Here is a 22103-nt window from a genome sequence, read left to right as displayed (position 1 = left end):
CTATAACTGAAGTGTTGGTGTGGATGAAATTATTTGTAATTACATTTTTTGTTATTTGGTCATGTTGTTGAAATATTGGGATACGGTGTAAAAGAATCTGTGTTTATTTCAACTGCATGGATCCTTTGTGAAGTTTGTTACTCTCTCAACCTTCTGACTGGTCCAGACTAACTTCACTTAACAATAAAGGAGTTTGACCTGATGATAAAAGTTTACAGTTATCAAGATAAATCCTCTGAGGACGTTATCCTTTGAACTTCAAAACTTACTGACAGGTTTGAAAGTCACGCTGTCTTTCAAAAAAAAGGAACAGTAAAAACAGGAAGGGTTGTTAACTTTCCAATAGCACTTGAAGTCCTTATCTGTGATGTATTGTTTTGCCTGAAAAATATTACAAATCTAAGCTTGAAATTGCAATATTTCATCAAAATCACTTCTTTCAAATGTTTGCCAAAGCTAAACCTTTTGAGCTAACCAAATTCTGTAAAAAAGACTAAATGTTCTGAGCTCCTTGACGCAACTGAGAAGCTACAGAAGACTTGTGTGACTAACAGGGATGTGATAGAACTTCAGGCACTGTTCACTTGAACTGCAGACAATGTTTACACAGAGCAGAGAGAGACTAAATGAAGTAAAAAGGAAGTATTGTGTGCATTTGAAAATGCTGGTCTTTAATCTTTTTTAATTATTATTGGAAAGCTCTAAAGTTTTCTTTTTTATGATTTATACTTTTACTGAACATTATCTTTAACCTCTGGACCTCAAAGCTTTACAGATCCTGAAATTTTAAAAACAGAAACACAGACCTGATGGAGGTTCAACTTTCAAGAATTCTTAATCTAAACACATGTAACCAAATCACAGCTAAAATCATAATATATTGAATATGATGGGGAAAAAAATCACCTTTTTCTGAATTGTATATGAAAATTATTTAAAAATAAACAGTTTGCTTGAAAAAAATTCTGTAAATAGCAGACCAGGAAGATCAACAGTCATGTGACAAAAATTCAGGAACTTTTCGACTAAACTGCATGTAGCGTTCACAAAGAGAAGACAGGAAACAAGTTTCAAAACAGAATGTGAGAAGTAAAATATCTTAAGTGGAGTCACTATTTTCCTCCAGTATTGGTTACACCTGTGAGAAAATGTTTTACATTTTGCTTTTTTCAACTCTTGTAAACTAAATAATTAATGAAATTCAACTTCAGTTTTTCTCTGTTTTATGATTTAGGGCCTTATAACTCAGTCAAACTGCACAGGAGGCATTTCTGAGTTCTCTCTACTTCTATCCATGTTCTGTTTCTGTTAAGGTGCAGGACTTTAAAAATGAGCCTGCAGTGAGTAGAAAAAGGTGACAGGAGCAAAGAACCCATCTATAAACTGTCTGAGGTTCAAACAGGTAAAAATGTGAACTAATTTCTAATCCATAATTGCTAATCCATTAAATTGCCAAGACAGACAAGATAACAATCTTGTGATGGATTCCTTCCTCTAATATGTAACATCTTTGCATATAAAAGTCTCATTAAACTGAAAACACTCTAAATCACTTTTTTGTAAATGCAGGAGAACAATAACTGAGGTAGATGTGTTTCATCCCACAAAGTTCATTTCGAGCTCTGGATGACAGATCACCTCTGAGTGCCCCGACTGTCCCAGACTGATGTTACATAACAGAGTGAGCAGATCTTCACTGCCCTTTGGACATCTGCATCATCATTATCCGGGACAGCTCGGGCCTTTCCGGAGCCGAGGCTAATTCGTACGCGAAATTAAGAGTCTCATTCCCATTCCAGTCTGGTAATTAGAATCCATCAGAAACTCATTTGAAACCTGCAGACGCAGATTAAAAAGGTCAGAGATTTTCAGAGCCGCCGAGGCAGATGGAGACAGAGCAAGCACTTCCTGTGAGCCAGCGACTAATCAAGGCTGATACCGATGATTATCCTCGCGGGTTCAGGTCAGGACGGTGGCTTCGCTGCCTCTCGGAGCAGCTGTAATTTCCAAACTCGTCTCTTCTGGGTACACTTCACACTTCTCCACTTTGCTCTTGACCTCTCGGATTTCTGTCTTTATTATTACTGGCTCCCAGGAGGGTTTTACTCCACTGCTATCTAAAGCTGAAACTTACTGCTGGTGGCTGCTCACCATGAAGATTAAAGTCGCTTTACAGCTAAATTCAACAATAATTTCGGATACGCTTCCACATATGGAGGCAGAAATGTGTTAAAGCTTCTCATTGGTGTCAGGGAGCTGGTGGTTCAGTGGATACGATATTTGATGCCATTTGTGAAGCTGTTGCATCTTGTACATCATAAAGTGAGCAAACTCAAGGTAGACGCTATTTGACACAAGTTTTGAGTCAATTGTGAGTCTTTCATTGGGAATCCAAGTAAAGCAACAACTTGTCTGAAGACTTTGAAAAAGTCAAAGCCAAATCTCAAGTCTCTTGAACGTTATTTACGTCTAGTCTCAGGTCTTGATTATGAATTCAAGTTGAGTGTCCAAAATTTCCAATCCTTTAGGTGATTCACGCCTTCTAGTTGGCATCCAGTTCATTACATAAGTCTTATGTCAAGTGGTTGAGATGACGTAAAAGTCCAGTCTCTTGTTTTTATTTTTTAAGTTTCAAGTTTCAATCTGTAAACCAAGTCAAACCCAATTCAGAAGTCATTCTTGTGGGTAAACTTGCACTTGACCACTCAGATTTCTGTCGTTATTATTACAGGTTTGTAGGAAGGTTTTATTCTGATATTAAACTCATTTTACAGTTTAATTTGAAAAAATTCCACACTCCAGTCAGGGTTGCTATTTTTGGTGGAGAAGAACTCTGCAGGCGACGTCTGACGTTACGGTGAGCGTATTGTGTCATTTCCTGTTTCAGCGCTGTGTCGTGTTGTTAGCATGGCTTCTGCCTCTTCCTCTCCCTCTCTCTCCCTCTCCTGCTCAGTGTGCCACATGTTTAATTATTCCTCTGCCTCCTTTAGTGATAACGATATGTGTAATAAGTGCAGCCTTTTTGTAGTTCTGGAGGCGAGGCTCTCTGAATTGGAATCGCGGCTCCGCACCATGGAAAATAACCCGCTAGCAGCTAGCCAGGCCCCCTTAGCCGGTGCGGACCGCAATAGCTTAGCTGCTAGTGTAGCATCTGTTAGCCGTCCCTTAGCAGCTCCCGAGCAGCCGGGAGGCTGGGTGACAGTTCGTAGGAAAAACAGTCCTAAACTCAAGCCTGCTGTCCCGGCTCACCACAAACCGCTTCATGTTTCTAATCGTTTTTCCCCACTCAGTGACACACCCGCTGAGAAACCAACTCTGATCATTGGCAGCTCCATAGTCAGAAACGTGAAGCTAGCGACACCAGCAACCATAGTTAAATGCCTCCCAGGGGCCAAAGCGGGCGACATAGAAGCAAATTTGAAACTGTTGGCTAAAGATAATCGTAAATATAGTAAGATCGTTATACACGTCGGTGGTAACGACACCCGGTTACGCCAATCGGAGGTCACCAAAATTAGCGTGGCATCGGTGTGTACTTTCGCCAAAACCATGTCGGACTCCGTAGTTTTCTCTGGACCCTTGCCTGATCTGACCAGCGATGACATGTTTAGCCGCATGTCGTCGTTTCGCCGCTGGTTGTCTATGTGGTGTCCATCAAACGACGTGGGCTTTATTGATAATTGGAGCTCTTTTTGGGGAAAACCTGGTCTGATTAGGAGAGATGGCATCCATCCCACTTTGGCTGGTGCAGCTCTTATTTCTAGGAATATGGCTGATTTTATTAGTACTCCTAAAGCATGACAACCCAGAGTTAAGAACAGGATGCAGAGCTGTAGTCTTACACACCTCTCTGCACTTTCCTCACAGCTGTCACCCTCCAGTAATTCAGTTAACTTTATTGAGACTGTGTCTGTCCCCCGACCACCAAAATTTAATAAATTAAACAAATCAAAAATATACAAAAGAAATAGTAACCATAAAAATTTAATAAAATTAATACTTCTATTTCAACAGAGCAAAGAAACAGGACAATTAAATGTGGTCTGTTAAATATTAGATCTCTCTCGTCTAAAGCTCTGCTAGTAAATGAGTTGATAACTGATCACCAGATTGATTTGTTCTGTTTGACTGAAACCTGGTTGCAGCAGGAAGAATTTGTTAGCCTAAACGAATCAACTCCCCCTTGTCATTTTAACTGTCATATTCCTCGAATCACAGGCCGAGGAGGAGGAGTAGCAGCAATCTACCATTCTAGTTTAAAATTGAACCAGAGGCCTAAACCTGATTACAGCTCATTTGAAAGTCTCACTCTTAGTCTCTCTCATCCAAATTTGAAAGCTCAGAAACCAGTTTTATTTGTTGTTATATATCGCCCTCCTGCTCCTTATTCTGAGTTTTTATCTCAATTTTTAGACTTGTTATCTGAATTAGTGCTCAGTTCAGACAAAGTTATTATTGCGGGTGACTTTAACATTCATGTTGACATAGATAGCGACAGCCTTACAACAGCTTTTAATTCATTATTAGAGTCAATTGGGTTTTCTCAACATGTAAATAAACCAACTCATAGTTTTAATCACACTCTTGACCTTGTCCTGACTTATGGCATAGAAATTGAAGAGTTAACAGAATTTCCCCAGAACCCTCTTCTTTCTGACCATTTTATGATAACATTTCAATTTAAAGTAAAGGATTGTTTAGCAGCTGAGAACAAATATCCTGACAGTAGGTGTTTGTCTGACAATTCAGTATCTAAATTTAAGGAAATAATACCCTCACCGTTTACTTCAGCAACATTTACTGATAAATCAGAAGGCAAATATTATAATTTTACCCCCACAGAAGTGGATTATTATGTTAATAATGCTTCAGCCTCACTGCGTACAACTCTTGATAGTGTTGCACCTGTAAAAAAGAAAGTTATATCTCAGAGAAGACTTGCTCCTTGGTATAATTCCCAGCTGCGGACTTTAAAGCAGGCATCCCGAAAGCTGGAAAGAAAGTGGTATTCCACTTATTCAGAGGAAGTGTATGTGGCTTGGAAAAATAGTCTAGTAATCTATAAAAAAGCTCTTCGTAATGCCAGGACAACTTATTATTCATCTTTAATAGAGGAGAACAAGAACAACCTTAGGTTTCTCTTTAGCACTGTAGCCAGGCTGACAAAGAATCAGAGCTCTGTTGAACCTTGTATTCCTTAAGCTCTAAGCTGTAACGACTTCATGAGCTTCTTTACACATAAAATAGTTATGATTAGAGATGAAATTAATCTGACCCTTCCTACAAATGTCACAGATGCTTTTGAATTGGCTGTTAGACCCGATGAATATTTAGAATTCTTCACTCCTATATGTCTCTCTGAACTAATTTCAACAGTTTCTACATCCAAACCATCAACGTGTCTTTTAGATCCTATCCCAACTAGACTCTTCAAGGAGATTTTACCTTTAATTAATTCTTCAATGTTAGATCTGATTAATCTCTCTCTAGTAGCAGGCTATGTACCACAGGCTTTTAAGGTTGCGGTCATCAAACCTTTGCTTAAAAAGCCCACTTTAGATCCAGATGTGTTAGCTAACTATAGACCAATATCCAACCTACCATTTCGCTCTAAAATTCTGGAAAGAACAGTTGCAAATCAATTATGTGAACACTTACAAAGGAATAATTTGTTTGAAATGTTTCAGTCAGGCTTCAGAGTGCATCATAGCACAGAAACAGCTCTGGTGAAAGTTACTAATGACCTTCTCATAGCATCAGATAATGGACTAGTCTCTATACTTGTTTCGTTAGATCTTAGTGCAGCGTTTGACACAATCAACCACATAATTTTATTACAGCGTCTAGAACATTCAATTGGCATTAAAGGGACAGCACCGGACTGGTTTAAATCCTACTTATCAGATAGGTTCCAGTTTGTGCATGCCAACAATAACTCTTCTGAGCATACTAAAGTTAATCATGGAGTTCCTCAGGGTTCTGTCTTAGGACCGGTACTTTTCACATTATACATGCTTCCTTTAGGCAATATTATTAGGAAGCATTGTATTAACTTCCATTGTTATGCAGATGACACACAATTGTATTTATCTATGAAGCCAGATGAAACTGATCAGTTAGCTAGACTGCAAGATTGTCTTAAGGACATTAAAACCTGGATGACTTTTAACTTCCTACTGCTAAATTCAGACAAAACTGAAGTCATTGTATTTGGCCCCAAACATCTTAGAAACTCGCTTTCAAAGCAAATAGTTACTCTGGATGGCATCACATTGGCCTCCAGTACTACTGTGAGGAATCTTGGAGTTATTTTTGACCAGGACATGTCCTTTAACTCACACATAAAGCAAGTCTGTAGGACTTCCTTTTTTCACCTGCGTAATATTGTAAAAATCAGGAACATTCTGTCTCAGAGTGATGCAGAAAAATTAGTTCATGCTTTTGTTACTTCCAGGCTTGACTATTGCCATTCCTTATTATCAGGTTGTCCAAATAGCTCTCTCAAACATCTACAGTTGATCCAAAACGCTGCTGCGAGAGTACTGACAGGAGTTAGCAAAAGAGATCATATTTCCCCTATACTTGCTTCTCTTCACTGGCTTCCTGTTAAATCCAGAATAGAATTTAAAATCCTTCTTCTGACATATAAAGCTCTTAGTAACCAATCTCCATCATATCTTAAAGATCTGATAGTACCATATTATCCTAGTAGAACTCTTCGCTCTCAAACTGCAGGCTTACTTGTTGTTCCTAGAATTTCTAAAAGTAGAATGGGAGGCAGAGCCTTCAGTTATCAGGCGCCTCTCCTGTGGAACCTGCTCCCAGTTTGGGTTCGGGAGGCAGATACCCTCTCTATTTTTAAGACCAGGCTTAAAACGTTCCTTTTTGACAAATCTTATAGTTGGGGCTGACTGGGTGACCCACAGGGGTTTGGCTTGTGTCTTCATTTGCACAGCTGACTCCCTCTTGGACGTCCCTTCGTTCTGCCCCTAGTCATGCTGCTATAGGCCTAGGCTGCTGGGGGACTTCTCTTGACACACTGAGCCCTTCTCTATCTACCTTTACATTTAATATGTATACCGTTATTGCATTACATTCACTCTGTTTCCCCCTGTGCTATTTCTCCGAGTGTCCCTGGTCCCAGAGCTGGATGCTTCAGATCTGTGGTCGATGTTCCACCAACCGGTCTAGTCTCCATCATGTCCACTGTGGGATGCTGACCTTCCTCCAGCCCTCTGCTTCCAACTCCCCTTTTTCCACCAGTCAACTCTGCATCACCTTCACTATACTTGTTATGCTAACTTACATACTGTTTGAATTTTACTGCTAGCTATATATGGAGTATGTTTAATGTCAGAGCCGTACATCATAAGAGTAAACTATGAGTCAGTTTTCAATGTTAGCTTATACTTTGTCTGTGTCACATATCCTGTCATGTATGTATCCAAATGTGTGTTGTGTTTTCCTTGCTTTCCCACCCGTCCCTCTTCTCCCATCCCTCCCCCTTGCCCTCCTCTGTCCCTCTCAACCCACCCGGCCAGCAGGCAGATGGGTCCCCCCTATATAGAGCCGGGTTCTGCTCGAGGTTTCTTCCCTGTTAAAAGGGTGTTTTTCCTTGCCACTGTTGCCTTTGGGCTTGCTCTGGGGGTCAGGCATATGGGTTCTGTAAAGCGTCTTGAGACGATTTGACTGTAATTGACGCTATATAAATAAAATTGAATTGAATTGAATTGAATTGTAAGGATCTGACATATAACACCATTCTTCATTGGAAAAATCCAAGTCAAGTCTTAAATCCTCAATGGCAACAACATTCCTGAATACTCTGAGAAAGTCCAGGCCTTGCCTCAAGTCCCTTAAACATTATTTGTGTCAAGTCTCAAGCCTTGATTGGGAGTTCAAGTCAAGTATCTAAAATATCCAAGTACTTCAAGAGAGTCAAGTCTCCTAGTTGACGCCTAACTGGTTATTTAAGTCTTAGGTCATGTACAAAGTCTTTGGGAGTAGGTAAAATCCAGTCTCTTGTTATTTACGACAAGCCTCACATTTCAAGTTTGTGAGGGAAAGTCAAAGTCAAGCTTTAAGTCTTTTAGAACATGTCTGAGCAAAGTAAAATCAAGTACCAGTCAATTTTTCAATCAGTAAACCAAGTCAAGGCCATTTCGAAAGTCATTCTTGCGGGTATACTTCACATTCTCCATTTTGACTTATCGGATTTCTGTCTTTATTATTATTACAGGCTCACAGGAGGGTTTTATTATGCTGTTGAACTCATTTTACATCTTAATTTGATAATAATTTTGGATATACTCTTGAATGGATCTGACAATTGATGCCATTCATGAGGCCATTGCATCAGTCAGTTTTCAGTCTTTTACTGGAACTTCTCAAGTTCTTCATTGTTTACTTCTCAAATCCTTGATGGCAACTTCATGCCTGAAGTATTTGAGAAAATTCAAGTTGTGTCTGAAGTGCCGAGGGTCAAGTCCACTTTGAACGTTATTTGCATCAAGTTTTAAACCTTGATGATAAATTGTAGTCATGTGACAAGCATATTTAGGTCCTTCAGATGAGTCAACTCTCCTAGTTGATGTCCAGTTCATTATCAAAGTTATAAAGCCTTAGGTGGAGTCTTTGAGAGTGGGTAAAAATCCAGTTTCTCGTGATTTAAGATCAGTCTAAGGTTTCAAGTATGTGAGGGAAATTCAAAGTCAAGCCTTAAGTCTATTAAAATAAGCCTACACCAAGTAAAATCCAGAAACAGTCAATTCTTCAATCTGTAAACCAAGTCTAAGGAAATTTGAAACTCATTCTTCTGAGTAAATGTCACATTCTCCATTCTCAGATTTCTGTCTTTATAGTTATTACAGACTGTTAGAAGGGTTTTATTCTGCTGTCAAAGTTACTTTACAGCTTAATTTGACAACAATTTTGGATACACTTCCACAAGCAGAGGCAGAAATGTGGTAAAACTCCTCATCACAGTTGGGAAACTGGTGGTGATGACTCCACAGTTCAGTAGATCTGGCATTTGATGCCATTCGTGAGGCTGTTGCATCTTGTAAATCACAGTGTTGCAGAGTCGTATGTGACACAAAATGCAGATGTAATGATCCGTCACAGAGCAGCAGTGTAGACAGGAGGAAAATGTCATCTTTCCTAATTGACTACAAGACAAGTAAATGTCATCACTGCACAAGTTTTGGGTACCCTGTACGAATGAACAATCCTTTCTTCAAATGTTGATGTCCTATTACTTCTGTTTTGTGAACATCTGTCAAATCTGTAACTGTTTTCTACTTCTAGCCATGGTTGTGCTGTTTCCATAGAGGTATAGAACTCTGAATTTTATAGAAAAATGAGTCCCCAGTGAGTAAAAATGTGATAGGAGTCAAAATTGTCTAGAAACTACTTGGAGTTCAGAGGGTTAAATGGCTCATTGGGGATTTTATGACAGGTCAGATGATAAATACTCATCAGACCTTGTAGTAAAGCTCAACAACAATAAGCTCCACTAAGCAACTGACTGAGAATCTGAACATGAAGTCAACTGACGCCTGCAAAGCAGTTGAAGGCTATAAAAAGAAATCAAAGTGCTTCCAGTCTGAAGTTTCCTCTGTCTGAGATTTCATTAAGAACTGCGGGAGTCAAGAATAGATCTGGAATAAAACTTTTGCCAGGCAGAGAGGCAAAGTGAAGCTACACATATGTGCAAAGATTCACATAGAAAACAGTGCACAGAGGAGTTATCAGACTGAAACCTCTCTTTCACTTCATCACTAAAGTCAACATCTGGAACATCCGGATGAGCCAGAGAGATTTTTGGAAACAAGATTCAAACAGAGCTCTTTGGACACCAAAAGCAGGTTTGGATGAAAAAGGAGCTGCGTTTGAAGAAAAGAACAGCTTGCTTTGGGTTAAGTATGGGGGTGGAGGTATTCTTTGCTTTGGGGTTGGGTGGCAGCCATTGGCAGGAAACACTGAACAGAAAGTAGAAAGAATGGATTCCACAAAATATCAGTAAATTGAGGATGTAAATGTCCTGTGGTCAATGAGGAAAGCAGATGGTTACTACACTCTTAAACGGAAATAACTGGAAACACTTCTGCTCAGTGAGCCGTGAAGTTGTGCATCAAATAAAAATGTCAGGACGTTAGACAATGTTGCCCTTCATCTGTTGGCAGAATTCATCAGTCAGCTTCTTTCCATGCTTACTTTGAGTCAGTTTTTGGATTTAAAACATCCCAAGATTCATTTTTATTCCCATTTGGATGTTGGTATTCTGTACACTCTTCAAGGAAGCCTCAAGGAACTTTTTAGGTTTTTCCCCATTGCCATGGTGGAGGAACCTTTTTAATTCTAAATGCTAACGCGAGGAAACCTCTTTACTAACCAAACTGGAACCCAGAAGCCCTTGAGTAACCCGAAACCTTACAAAATGGTAGAAATATTTGTAATGTTTGGGGTTCCAGTTTGAATAGACAAAAAGTTCTTCCCCCATAAGGTTTAGGGTTACTCGTGGGTTTGGGGTTCCATTTTAAACTTATTATTGTAATTATTACTGTGGAACCTTTTCTTTTTTAAAAGTGAACAACAAACAATACTGCAGATGTTCGCATATGAAATGGCAATCTTTGCATTATTGTAGAGAAAAATTGCAGAAAGTCAGACAAGCTTCCGTTTTTGTGAAAATGTACAAAAGCAGTCTGAGCATTAAAATCTCCAATGTTGTTCATAACAGCTCCATATTTCATTGCCAAAAGATCATGACCTAAAAATAATTAGTTTTTAAATTATATATGATGAAGAAACCTGTGATACACTTCAAATAATGACTTCTCCATAGTGTTTTGCAGTGTACACAATTACAATGAAGCTTCAATAAAGTGTATGTGGCATGAAGAATAAAGCTTTAAAAGTAAAATCAATTAAAGTGCAGGTGTTGAATGTCGGATAAGCCTATACATAACTACAAAAAAATCCTCCGGGAACCACCTTTGAGGTTATTAAAAGTTCCTCCAGAAACGTCTTTTTCAAGGAACATCCCAAGCAAACAAGGTTCCTTCAATATCCCCAGAGTTCATTAAGCTTCTTCTTATTCTAACTATGGATGTGCGCGACTAGTCGTTTAATCGTTTAACCACCTACTCATTTATTAAACGTTTAGTATTTTACTAGTCGGTTAAACATCATGCATCTTGTTCTTCGTGCCTCTGCATCAGCTTCATTGTAAACAGGCTGAGCAGCCAGGGAGAGAATTGCTCCTCCTCCCCTCCCCTCACACACACACACGTAGCAGGGGGCGGTCGACCTCCGGATGACACGTTCATTTCTCCAAACCTACACCGCCTGTCCGCCTGTCCCCCCCCGTTCCTGGCCGGGCGCCGCCATGCAGCTCTACGATCGTCTGGGCTACCTGGTTGATCCTGCCAGTAGCATATGCTTGTCTCTTTTTCAACCCCCACTATCCCCCTCATCATTAGTGGTGTTTTGACCACTGCAGCTACACCCACCACGTCCCTTCCTGCCACCCCGAAGCAAAGCATTGGCTCCAGTATGTGCTGCTCGTGGACTGTCATGGCGCACCGACCCGCTGCCGTTACGCACAGACGCAGCGGCACTTTCTGTCTGAACATCTTCATCAGAGGGTGAATATTCCTCTTCAGAATATGAGTAAGCCATTATTTGACAAAGTACTTTGTCAGCGTTGACCAGACCTCTCTGTATGGTGAGTTTTCTCACTCTAAAATGTGCCGTCTTGCGCTCTGATACGCTCCGACGGCGATTCTCGTCTCCTCGGTTTTCAAACTCTGTAAATTCCAAAACTTTGAATGAAAACACGCCCACAACTGATGCTCAGATTAAGTTCCAGATGTCCGCCATCTCCTGGTGTACAGTACATGAGGCAGTACATTTGAAGCTATGGCTTGTTATGTTCAGCAATGTTGCTTGTCGCAATATTGCGACTTTGGCGCTTAAAGGGTTAAATTGCAAGTTTTCCGAACCAACTAGTCGGTAATAAAATTAGTGACTAGTCAGTTCGGAAATTAGTCGAAATTCCCATGCCTAATTCTAACAGAGCATAATACCTGCTGGATGTTCTGGTGAAACAGGGTCGGTCATTGACGGAGGGAACAGCTTCATCCATCAGAGGATACGACTTGATGAAGGTCAGCGTCTCATCAGGAAACTGAACCGACGATTTGTAGTCTGACGCCGGACCGTCACCTGCACAAGTACCGGGCCTGGAGATAGAACAAAACACAACTTTAGATCTCTTTTCTGGTTGCGTCAGACTGCAACAGGTTTTAAACTCTATCTGTTGCCTCACCTCGGTCGGGGAACCTGTTCGTCGGCTACCGGAGTCCAGGACGAGTCGCTGGTCCTCTGCTCCTTGAACTTGCCGTTGAAGACTTTCTCGATGTCATCCATGTAGAAGGCACAAACTGCTGAGCCGGGGATACTGGAGAAAGACAGAGTCAGAAAACTTCAACCAGAACAACATTCTTTTTGAGGTTACACAACCTGGTGTTGTTTTTGTTGCTTCTGTCAATTTTTTCTCACAGTAGGCTCATTTTTTACTGAAATATAAAGTCCTACACCACTACGGAAACAGCACAACCATGACAAAGAATGGCGATAACCATCTCTTCTGAAATATGAAACATTTCTAAAGTCATAAATTATAAGAAGACAAAAACAAATTGAATTTATTTGATTATTTGTCGTGCAAAAATGGGAAACATCTAAAATGAACATGTAGAACATCTTTCCAAGTTCCCACAGATGTTACCAAAGCTGGAAAACCTAGGGGTCTTGACACATTATAGATATTTCAATTCTTACATGTTTTAAAAATTCAACATTTTTCATGCTACGACTAAGATGTTTCACCATACTGAATGTATCTTCCACCAATTTGCTCCTCTGTTTACCATTTTGGAGCTATGCTGCATTTACTTAATTGATCCACTATGTTTTATTTCTTTAGTCTATAGTTTTACAAAAATAGAATTTTAAAAAACGAACAGGAACGAACATTTCTAACACTTTTCCAAGTACCACAGGTGTTCCGAATATTGGAAATAGATTCTAAAAAATGACTCTACAAATTGTAGTTTTGTCCATGCTTTTCATCTGTCTGCTCTGAGTAAACAGAGTTCATCCTAGTTGAGCTCAAGAGGTCCTGAATTTTTGGTGTTTATTTTTAATAGAATCTGGGGCAAATGTTATTTTTTTGTTTGCTTTTTTTGTTTTATTGTTTTTAATAAAACATGCACAATAGTGATTTTGATTAACTTACATGATTTTAAACTTAGATTGATTACGTTTCCTGATGATTTACACACGACTAGTTCAAGGACCATCGGCAAGTTGAAAATTCCACGATTCTTCCTGCTTTTCAAGTTGCTTCTTCCATTACATTGTTTAATTTTTAATGTTTTTTTTAAGGACAGCATGCCTTTTGGGGGTCTGAGGTTCAGAGGGTTCAAGGAAGCTCAGATAACTTTCAGTAATGTAAGATCAAAGTTTCAGATCTGAACTGAAACTAAAGCCGACAAGCTCCATCCTGAGACTTAAAAAACTAAAATACAGCGAACATTGGGTCACAGAGCACTCTGCCAAGTTTGTGACTCACAGCAGAATCCACACAGCAAATCAAACTTTATATAATCCAGACTGAGTGCAAACAAGTAAAGTCAGTTCACTGGAGACACATGGAGAGAGGACGGAGCTCTGAGCTGCTGACTGTCATCAACACATACTGAGCAGCAGCTAATGAGGACAGACTCCTAGAGTATTACGACGGCTTTGAAGAAAGACGGGAAGACAACGCAAAGAGGGGAATACAAGAAGGAGGTGAGTGAAGCCAAAAAAAGAAGCATTTCTACTAGAAAAAAGATTTGTAGATCTAAAACTGTGAAGACGCTCACTTACATATGATCACTCAGCCTAATCTAAATCTTTAATCTTTAACCTGTAAGAAGACGTTTATTGGAGTGAGAACTGGAATAATTATTTTGGGGTTGACTGATAATTAGCCTGGCTGATTAACAGGTCCAATATTCAGCATTTTTCCAATTATTTTTAATTATTCTTTAGCTGATCCCCTGTAAAATGAATTGGTTTACAAATCCACAACTTTGGCTCTGATGCAGCTTCCTCTCATGGCATTTTTGTTATTCTTAATTTTGACACTAAGATTTTCATTTTTATTACAAATACATCTGTTCGAAATATCCACTGTTGGGCTCTGGTCTTTAATGCCACAAAAAAACCAAAAAACATAATGGTCGACTCCTGACATTTTAAAAATGTCCTCATTTCCATAAAACCACTTTTGCAAAAAACATTTCCACTGTTCAAAATGTTGCATTTTACAAAATAAATCCACCACATTCAAAAAATACATTCATTTTCTAATGAAGTCCACATTTTCAAGGATAATCTTGGTATCCAGAGGAGGCACTGCCTTTTCAAAAACATCTTTACATCCCAATTAAAGTCACCACATGATGACACTTATTGAATATTTTCACCCATTCTAAGAATGTCTTCATTTCCAAAGATGCATTTACCAAAAAAGTCTTCTTTTTCCAGAACAGTCAACCTCATGTTGCAAAGCATTTGTTCAACCTTCCAGAAATGTTGTCATATTTGTCACAAACAAAATAAATTTTCTAAAAATGTCTTATCTCTACAAAATTATGAACAGTTTTCATAAACGTTTCAGTTGCAAAAACAAAGTTTTCAAAAAAACTCTTACCACTCTCCTAAATACATTTTCCAAAATATTCCCACTCATTAAAATTGTCCTCACATTCTAACAAAGTCCTGACTTTCTAAGAATGTCTTTACTCACCAAAGAAGTTTTCACTTTAAAATAAAACACAGCTTTTATGAGCCAAGATGCATTTCCAATTCACAATTTCACTATGTCCGACCTTCCTAAAAATGTCCCCATTTCTCAAAAATGTTCTGACTTTCCAAAGACTCCTTAATTTGAAAAAGTTCACCCGTTTCCTGACCCTATGTTCCAAAACAAGTCTTGACTATGTCCATCCTTTCTAAATATATTTACTTTCCAAAAAACATTCCAACAACCAAAACTTTAATATTTTCTACAATACATTCTAACATTTTAATGAAGCCCTTTTACTTTGAAAATCTCCCTTCCCTGATCTCATAGTGCAGACTGATCTTCAAAAACACTAACTTGAAGGCCTCTCAGAGCTCTGGGAGGCGAGTACCTGTTGGCCTGAGTGGTGAAGACTCCAACCACCGCAGGTCTCTGGTTGATCTGCAGAACGTTGGTGAGAGACTGAAGAACATCGAAGTAGAAGAAGGAATCTCCAGGAACCGAACAGTTCAACCGGGCCTGAAAAGAACATAGAGAGTTGATGTTATATTAATAAATAACAGAAGACATTGTGGTCTGAAGACTTGTTTCATTCAAACAAAAGTGTGACATCACCTTTAGGAAGGACGTCCAGTATCTCTCCAGGACTCTTGGAGATCCTCCGTTGTCGTTCTTACAAACCCGGGCAACTCGAGAAAACACCACCTGGAGACATTATTTGGAGATGTTATTAAGATGTCATGAGGTTAAACTGTTTGTTATCAACAACTATTGCACAGCGTGGGTCCTGACGATTTCCTGGATCTGCAACAAATCAATAGAAAGTCTTGGTGGACCGAAATTAAATCTACTCTTCAACTCTACTCTACTTGTTGAGCTTTAATATACAAAGTACTGTTAGCAAAGTGTCACTTTTGTCCATTCGTTTGAGACAAATGCAGTCACATTGGCGACTTCTTTGACATCGTGTCAAGTAATCAAATACAAAATATAATAATAAATACAACAAAAACAGTATGGATGATCAAAGTTGTATCTGTACAGCATATTGGGAGAGACCAGAAAGATATATGTGATCTCTCTGTGGTCAGTTTGCATCTCTTTCTGGTCTTTTTGTGTATATTTGTGGTGGTTTTGTGTCTCGTGGATATTTTGTGCCTCAGTGTGGTCATTATGCATCCCTTTCTGTTCTTATAGTGTATGCTTTTGGTGGCTTTGTGTGTTATTGTGGGAGTTTTTTGGCTCTTGGTATTTGTTTTGAGAAAGATCGTGTCCCATGTAGTTTTATGTTCGTTTGACATAGTGTCAGTAATACTAAATTTTTTGACAGTAAGCTTCAGGAAATATTACATAACTCCAACCTCTATTAGGTTGGACCACTTCAATGCTGTGAAAACCCGGGGGTGTTTACAAGTATTCTGATCCACTGCTACTAAAAGTAATGGATTGATCTTAGAATGCTGTTAATGCAGAGCTTTTCTCTTCATGAAAGCAACATCGGTGGTTGTCAGAATATTGAGAATTTGCTCAAATGAGGGCATGTCAACCAATTAATCGACTCATTGATGTGGACACTACAGAATAAATGTAATATCAAATTTCCAATCATGACCATTATTCGTGACATTCCCTCCTCCAACTTGGGGAAGATTTCTGCTGTCCTTCACTTCCATTGGAAACATATTAGAAATTGATCTTCCACTCCCGTAGTGACCAGGAGGAATGAAAACAGCAAGTAAAGCCTGTTTCAGTTTCATACAAGCACCAGACTTGAGAAAGTTTTTACATCTTCTTTACTATGAGAGGCAAACATTCACACACTGGTACCTTGCCCAGGGCGGTGTACTCCACTGCGATTTCACTCAGGAAGAAGTAGACGTAGTTACCGTAGTCGATGGCATGCTGAAAGTGAGGCTCTGCAGAGAGAGGAGGATCGGATTATCAGTTTTCTCCATTTTCAGTCTCTGCTCACATCTTCCCTCACCGTAACCTTCAGTCTGCGCTGCTCAACACAACCCTGGAGTTATTGGGTGATAAAAGGCAGCTTCGCCCACTTTTAGTTCATGGTGACTGACTTCTTAACTTCCTCAAAATGCCTTTTTTTGGGAACCCTGCAGAGAAGAAGTTTTTTATGACCTGTGAGCTTCATTAATCTGCAGCCTGTGAGGAATATTTACGTGACGGCCATCAGGATTCAAACATAGCTGTAGATGTATTTCAGGCCTGCAGGCCGTTGGATGCTAAGATTAATTAAAAGGTGTTCTGCACATCGCAAATTGGCCACTTGAGTTTTAATCATTTAATCTATATAATTTCAAACGTAATCACGTGTCCCCAGAAGATTTCTCATGGGAATCTATGAAGAAGGAATGAAAATCAATGTCAAGTCAAGCCAATGAAGGTACTTGAAGCTAAAACTGTTACTTAATCCTCTAAACCCTGAATAATTTCTGGGTGATGTTTTGCTTCTGTCACATTTTTAGTCATTGTTGGCTCTTTTTCCACTGCAATATAAAGTTCTGTACCTCAATGGAAACAGAACAATCTATGGCTAAAAGTAGAAACAGCTAAAACGTCTTATAATAAAGAATAAGGAAATCAAAATGCCATAAATCATGAAAGAACAAGTAATGAAAGTTGAATTTCTTTGATTATTTATTTTACAAAAATAAATAAATAAATAAATAAATTCATTACAAATGGTAGCTTCACATACTATACAACTATATTTTACTCCTCACACTTATAATTCATATCCACACTTGTCTTGTCTAAACACAGCCCGCAGTTCATCTGAGAATTCTGAATTTGGGTTAAACAAAGTTTTATTCGTGGTGTATTTTTGCCAATTTTTGAATGGAATATGAGCATTTTAAGTGTAGATTTGGTTATATTTTCTTTACGTAATCATATATTGCACAGTATTAGCTTAAAGAAGAAAGAACGTGAGTTCAATATCCTGCTATTTTTTCTGTTCTCTTTTTATCTGACTATTATAAATTGTATACTTGTGGTGATTTTGTAAAGGCAACATTGCAATTCTGAAGGCTAATTGTCAAAGTTACCCAAATTAATTCATTAACCACTAGTTTAGTTGTCCAGCTTGAAGGCTCATTATTTATTTTGGAAAAAGCACTTCTTCCAGTCCAAATAAAACTCAACTGAGACTTGTTGTGGAGAACTAAGACAATCTTCAAAATGTTTTCTTTCAACTAGATGGTTTCCAACCTTTGTAGACCAACAACCAACATACAATGTAGAAAATAAGGTATTTGGACAGCTATTTGTTTGTCAAGTTCAGCTGTGTTTCTGCACATTTAACTGGAAATAAAATTTGGATACTACACCAAAGTCTCAGTTTGGATTTCAGCAGGTTTACATCATAGTCTCTACAGTAAAGGTCTGCGAGAAGAGAACGTCACAAAGGACGAAACAAATCATCTGAAGAAAGCCACTGCCTTTAAAGTGGGACTGCAAGATATTTTTTGTTTCAGTGTCGACACTTAATTCTTGATTCTTAAGCCGGGCAAATTCAGTCATTTTTCTATTTTTCTACTTGATACAAAAAGTAAATTAGCCCAGTTCTCATTTCCCCCTGAATAATCAAGAAGAGAAGTCTGACTCACAGAACATTACTGAATCCAAGTCAAGGGTTCTTAGTTAGTGACATACCTCTGAGCCACTTGGAGTCGTATTTGACGGTCCTGAGGACGGGTCGACCGTCTCCCAGACTTCTGTAGATGACGGCGTCACTCGCCAGAAAGTCCGTCATAGTGGCTGAGTAGAAATCTCCACCTGAAGAAACACCAACATGTGCTTTTTTGTAAAAACGGAACTCCTCAGGTATGCTACATTTAAGGAATTTAAGAAGCATGTTTGTCTGTTACAGTAGTTTTACAGCTGCAAAATAAGCTAAAACCTCAGACACTGATAAAAAAGAAGATATATATATATATATATATATATGTATTTTTTTATTTTTTATTTTTTACCAGACTACATATTGGTACCCAACCAGTATATAAACTATACTGTCCTCTTCTTTCTGACTCAGAATGGGTCTTTGGGGGGCTGCTACACATGACAGGAAACTCATAATCTAATCTGCAAATCTTTTTTGACAGAAATCTCGGCATTTTCCTGGTGTTTCAGACCATTTACTAAACTCAAATGTCTATAATGATGAGTACATAACACTTGATCCTCAGTATTCAGCTTTTTGGCGCTGGTGATTTCCCTGTGGTGGTGGCTAAAATGTAAGTGGGGAACATCCAAAGCTCCTCTACACAGGAAAAAACTCTACATATACAAGTCACTAGTATTGTTTGGGCTTAATTGCTCGACAATGGATCTTTGTTTGCTAAATGTCTTGTTTTCCTTGTGAGTATATAAGAATATCGAATGTTATAAATATTTCTACCCAGTTTGTATGGTGCAACATTTAAAGGTTAAATCAAGAACATTAACACCCTTTTCAAACAATATGATCAAAAAGTGCTATTTAGGACATATATTATGCAATGTGTCTGATCCAGAGTTTTAGCCATTGTATCAATAGTTTCATAAATTCCTGTTATCCTACTTGTGTAATATGTCATGCTCCACAATTAGGAAAAACCTAAAGGAAAAGTCACTCATTTTTACATTAGAATGCAGATTTATTAGTGTCTTTTTAGTATCTAGTATTCAGTGTTCCATCATATGCATTAAATCTTTTAGTGAAGCTTTAAAAAATTACATTGCAATTAGATCTTTTCCCAAATCGTTCAGCTCTCCCAAATGAACAGCTCCTATGTGTTTGATCCAGGAGTTACAGTTGACTCACCAGCAAACAGTCCGACGTTGGACTGACCGGACTCGAAGGGACATCGAGCTTGACCGACCACTTCCTCACCGACCTGCTCCAAGGACGTCATCTGACAAGAGGAGACAAAATATTTTTATGTTTTGGAAACAATAATAAAGTACAAATCACTATTAAGAAAACATAACCAGGTATGCAAGACGTCGTTAATGCATGTGTCAAGTCTACTGGTGAGCTTATGGAAAACAAAACAGGTTCAGTTTGGTTGTGTCAATAAGTTAATTTTTGTGTGTAAAAAGCTGTTATTATTGGTCCACCTTCTCAAACACCAGGATGCAGCTCCTCAAAACATTAAAGTTTATTTATTTATTATTTTCATACACAGAAAAAGCTATAGTTAAGGCGTCCTACAGTGGGAGTGGCAGGTTGGGGTTGGGTGGTTAAATAATGGATGCTAAAAAATACACGCGAAAACCAAAATTGTGGGTCAGGTCACTTTTCTACCCATGGATGTCTATGCACATTCTCAATCCTTTCGTCCTGTCCTCTAGCAGGAAAGCAGCTTATTGCACAGTGCTGTTTCTTTTTCATTTGTTACCAACAGAGTAAACCAAGATCGTCTCCAAGAAGTCATAGGTGAAACATCCATCCTCTATACACCGCTTTATCCTCATTAGGGTCGCGGGGGGTGCTGGAGCCTATCCCAGCTGACTTGAGCGAAGGCAGGGGACACCCTGGACAGGTCGCCAGTCTGTCACAGGGCTACATATACAGACAAACAATCACACTCACACCTACCGGCAATTTAGAGTGATCAATTAACCTCAGCATATTTTTGGACTGTGGGAGGAAGCCGGAGTGCCCGGAGAAAACCCACGCATGCACAGAGAAAACATGCAAACTCCATGCAGAAAGATCCCAGGCCCACCCCGGGATCTTCTCGCTGCAAGGCGAAAGTGCTAACCACTACGCCGCTGTGCAGCCCATAGGTGAAACAGTTACACTTTAATTTGAGGTCTTAGGGAGCTTCTAAATATAAAAACTATGTGAAAAGTTAGATAGACAGACAGATACCAAAGGTATGAAACCAAAGTTGTGGTGTTGCAGACATTTCATAGAGTCACTGAGTTCAAGCTTCATCTTTAGATGTGTGCTAATGCTAACACAGCAGAAAGGATGATAATGCTGCTAATCAGCTGGTGTCAGTCAGCCTGTTACTGTACCTGAGCTAATAATACACTCATATCTGCTGCATGATCTGTTAATAAAGCACTGAAGATGCTGCTGGTGGTACAGATGGGCTCAGCTTTGATATAATAAATTCACAATTTCCCCTGTTTTTGTTCTGATTCAGTAACTTTTCATAGTCTTAGAAACAAACACCTTCATCAGAAAGTTCTACCTGAGGCTCGTGGGGGAGGCTGAAAGCCTGACAACCAGCTTTGACAATGTGTTTACAACGCTTTTCATGGCGGCGTATCTCAGTTAATTATGCTGCTGATAATGTTGTAGCGGAGTGGATAGCAGTCTGATAATATTTCACTGTCAGCCGCGTCGATAACGCTGAAGCTACGTTAGCTGAATCGCTGTCGGAGGCTCCCGAAAGGCCTCATAAATACACCTGTCTGCCGCTTTCACCCTTGGAGACCTTCTGGCCGGCCTCGCTCTCTGATTTTAATTCCCTGTCTGCCTCGCTCAACCTCGATCCATTACTCCACTTTCTATCCCAACTGGACGACTCAGCAGGACACACCGAGGTCGGCTGAATCCTCCTCAAATTAAATCCAGTCGCACACTTTAATTATCTCTTTCGGTGTCAGTTCAGCCATCACGTACATCAGTTGACCTTCATTTCCACCAGGATCGTCTGCTGCTGTTTGGAGCTGCTTGGACACGATTAATTAAAACCCTCAGCAGGACGGGACATGTCTTTACTCAGAGACAACAGAGCGTTCATGATGAGCTGCTGCCCCACTGAATGAATGATGAAGCCTGAAAGGACCTGCCTAATTGTAGTTTACAGGCATCATTATGATCCTTATAGTGAAGTAAAAGGTAGAGAAAGATGTCAGATGTCTCTAATGTCACAGAAACAGCAACTCTTCAGGGTCAAGGACTCTTAAGAGACTATGAAAGTTTTGTTGGGATGCTGATTCTTCAATTTTCAGAAAAATGTTAACATTTTCTTCCCAATGAATGACCACGAAACCTCTCAAATCTTTAAGTTCAGCATTGGAATGTCATGTGAATTGATGCTAATTTGATGCTAAGCTCTTGAAAACATGTGTGTTACCACTTAGCACTTGGCACTGAGGAATCAGATGTTCTTGGATAGTGAAGAAGTGACTGACCGTTTGAGTGGCATCTTAATATATCTGCAACAGTTTTCAACTGCTCAGACTTTAGAAAACCAACTTTTCCTGTCAGAGCCTGACACTT

General features: G+C 39.2%; 1 protein-coding gene across 2 annotated transcripts in view; it reads right to left on the bottom strand.

The window, feature by feature from the left end:
- Positions 1-22103, bottom strand: part of LOC110961271 (semaphorin-6D-like) — a 284544-nt gene that overhangs the window by 90743 nt on the left and 171698 nt on the right. For both annotated transcript variants that reach the window (XM_051956008.1, XM_051956007.1), the window contains exons 9-15: positions 19686-19776; positions 18533-18655; positions 16688-16776; positions 15476-15565; positions 15252-15379; positions 12332-12463; positions 12090-12245 (exon numbers count right to left, since the gene is read on the bottom strand). In XM_051956008.1, the coding sequence (XP_051811968.1) occupies positions 12090-12245; positions 12332-12463; positions 15252-15379; positions 15476-15565; positions 16688-16776; positions 18533-18655; positions 19686-19776 (809 nt within the window). The remainder of the gene's footprint in view (positions 1-12089; positions 12246-12331; positions 12464-15251; positions 15380-15475; positions 15566-16687; positions 16777-18532; positions 18656-19685; positions 19777-22103) is intronic.

This window comes from Acanthochromis polyacanthus, chromosome 11 (genome assembly GCF_021347895.1).
Source record: "Acanthochromis polyacanthus isolate Apoly-LR-REF ecotype Palm Island chromosome 11, KAUST_Apoly_ChrSc, whole genome shotgun sequence".
Lineage (NCBI taxonomy): Eukaryota > Metazoa > Chordata > Actinopteri > Pomacentridae > Acanthochromis > Acanthochromis polyacanthus.
The sequence above is the reverse complement of the archived record's forward strand: the minus strand, read 5'-3'. Positions and strand labels throughout refer to the sequence as shown.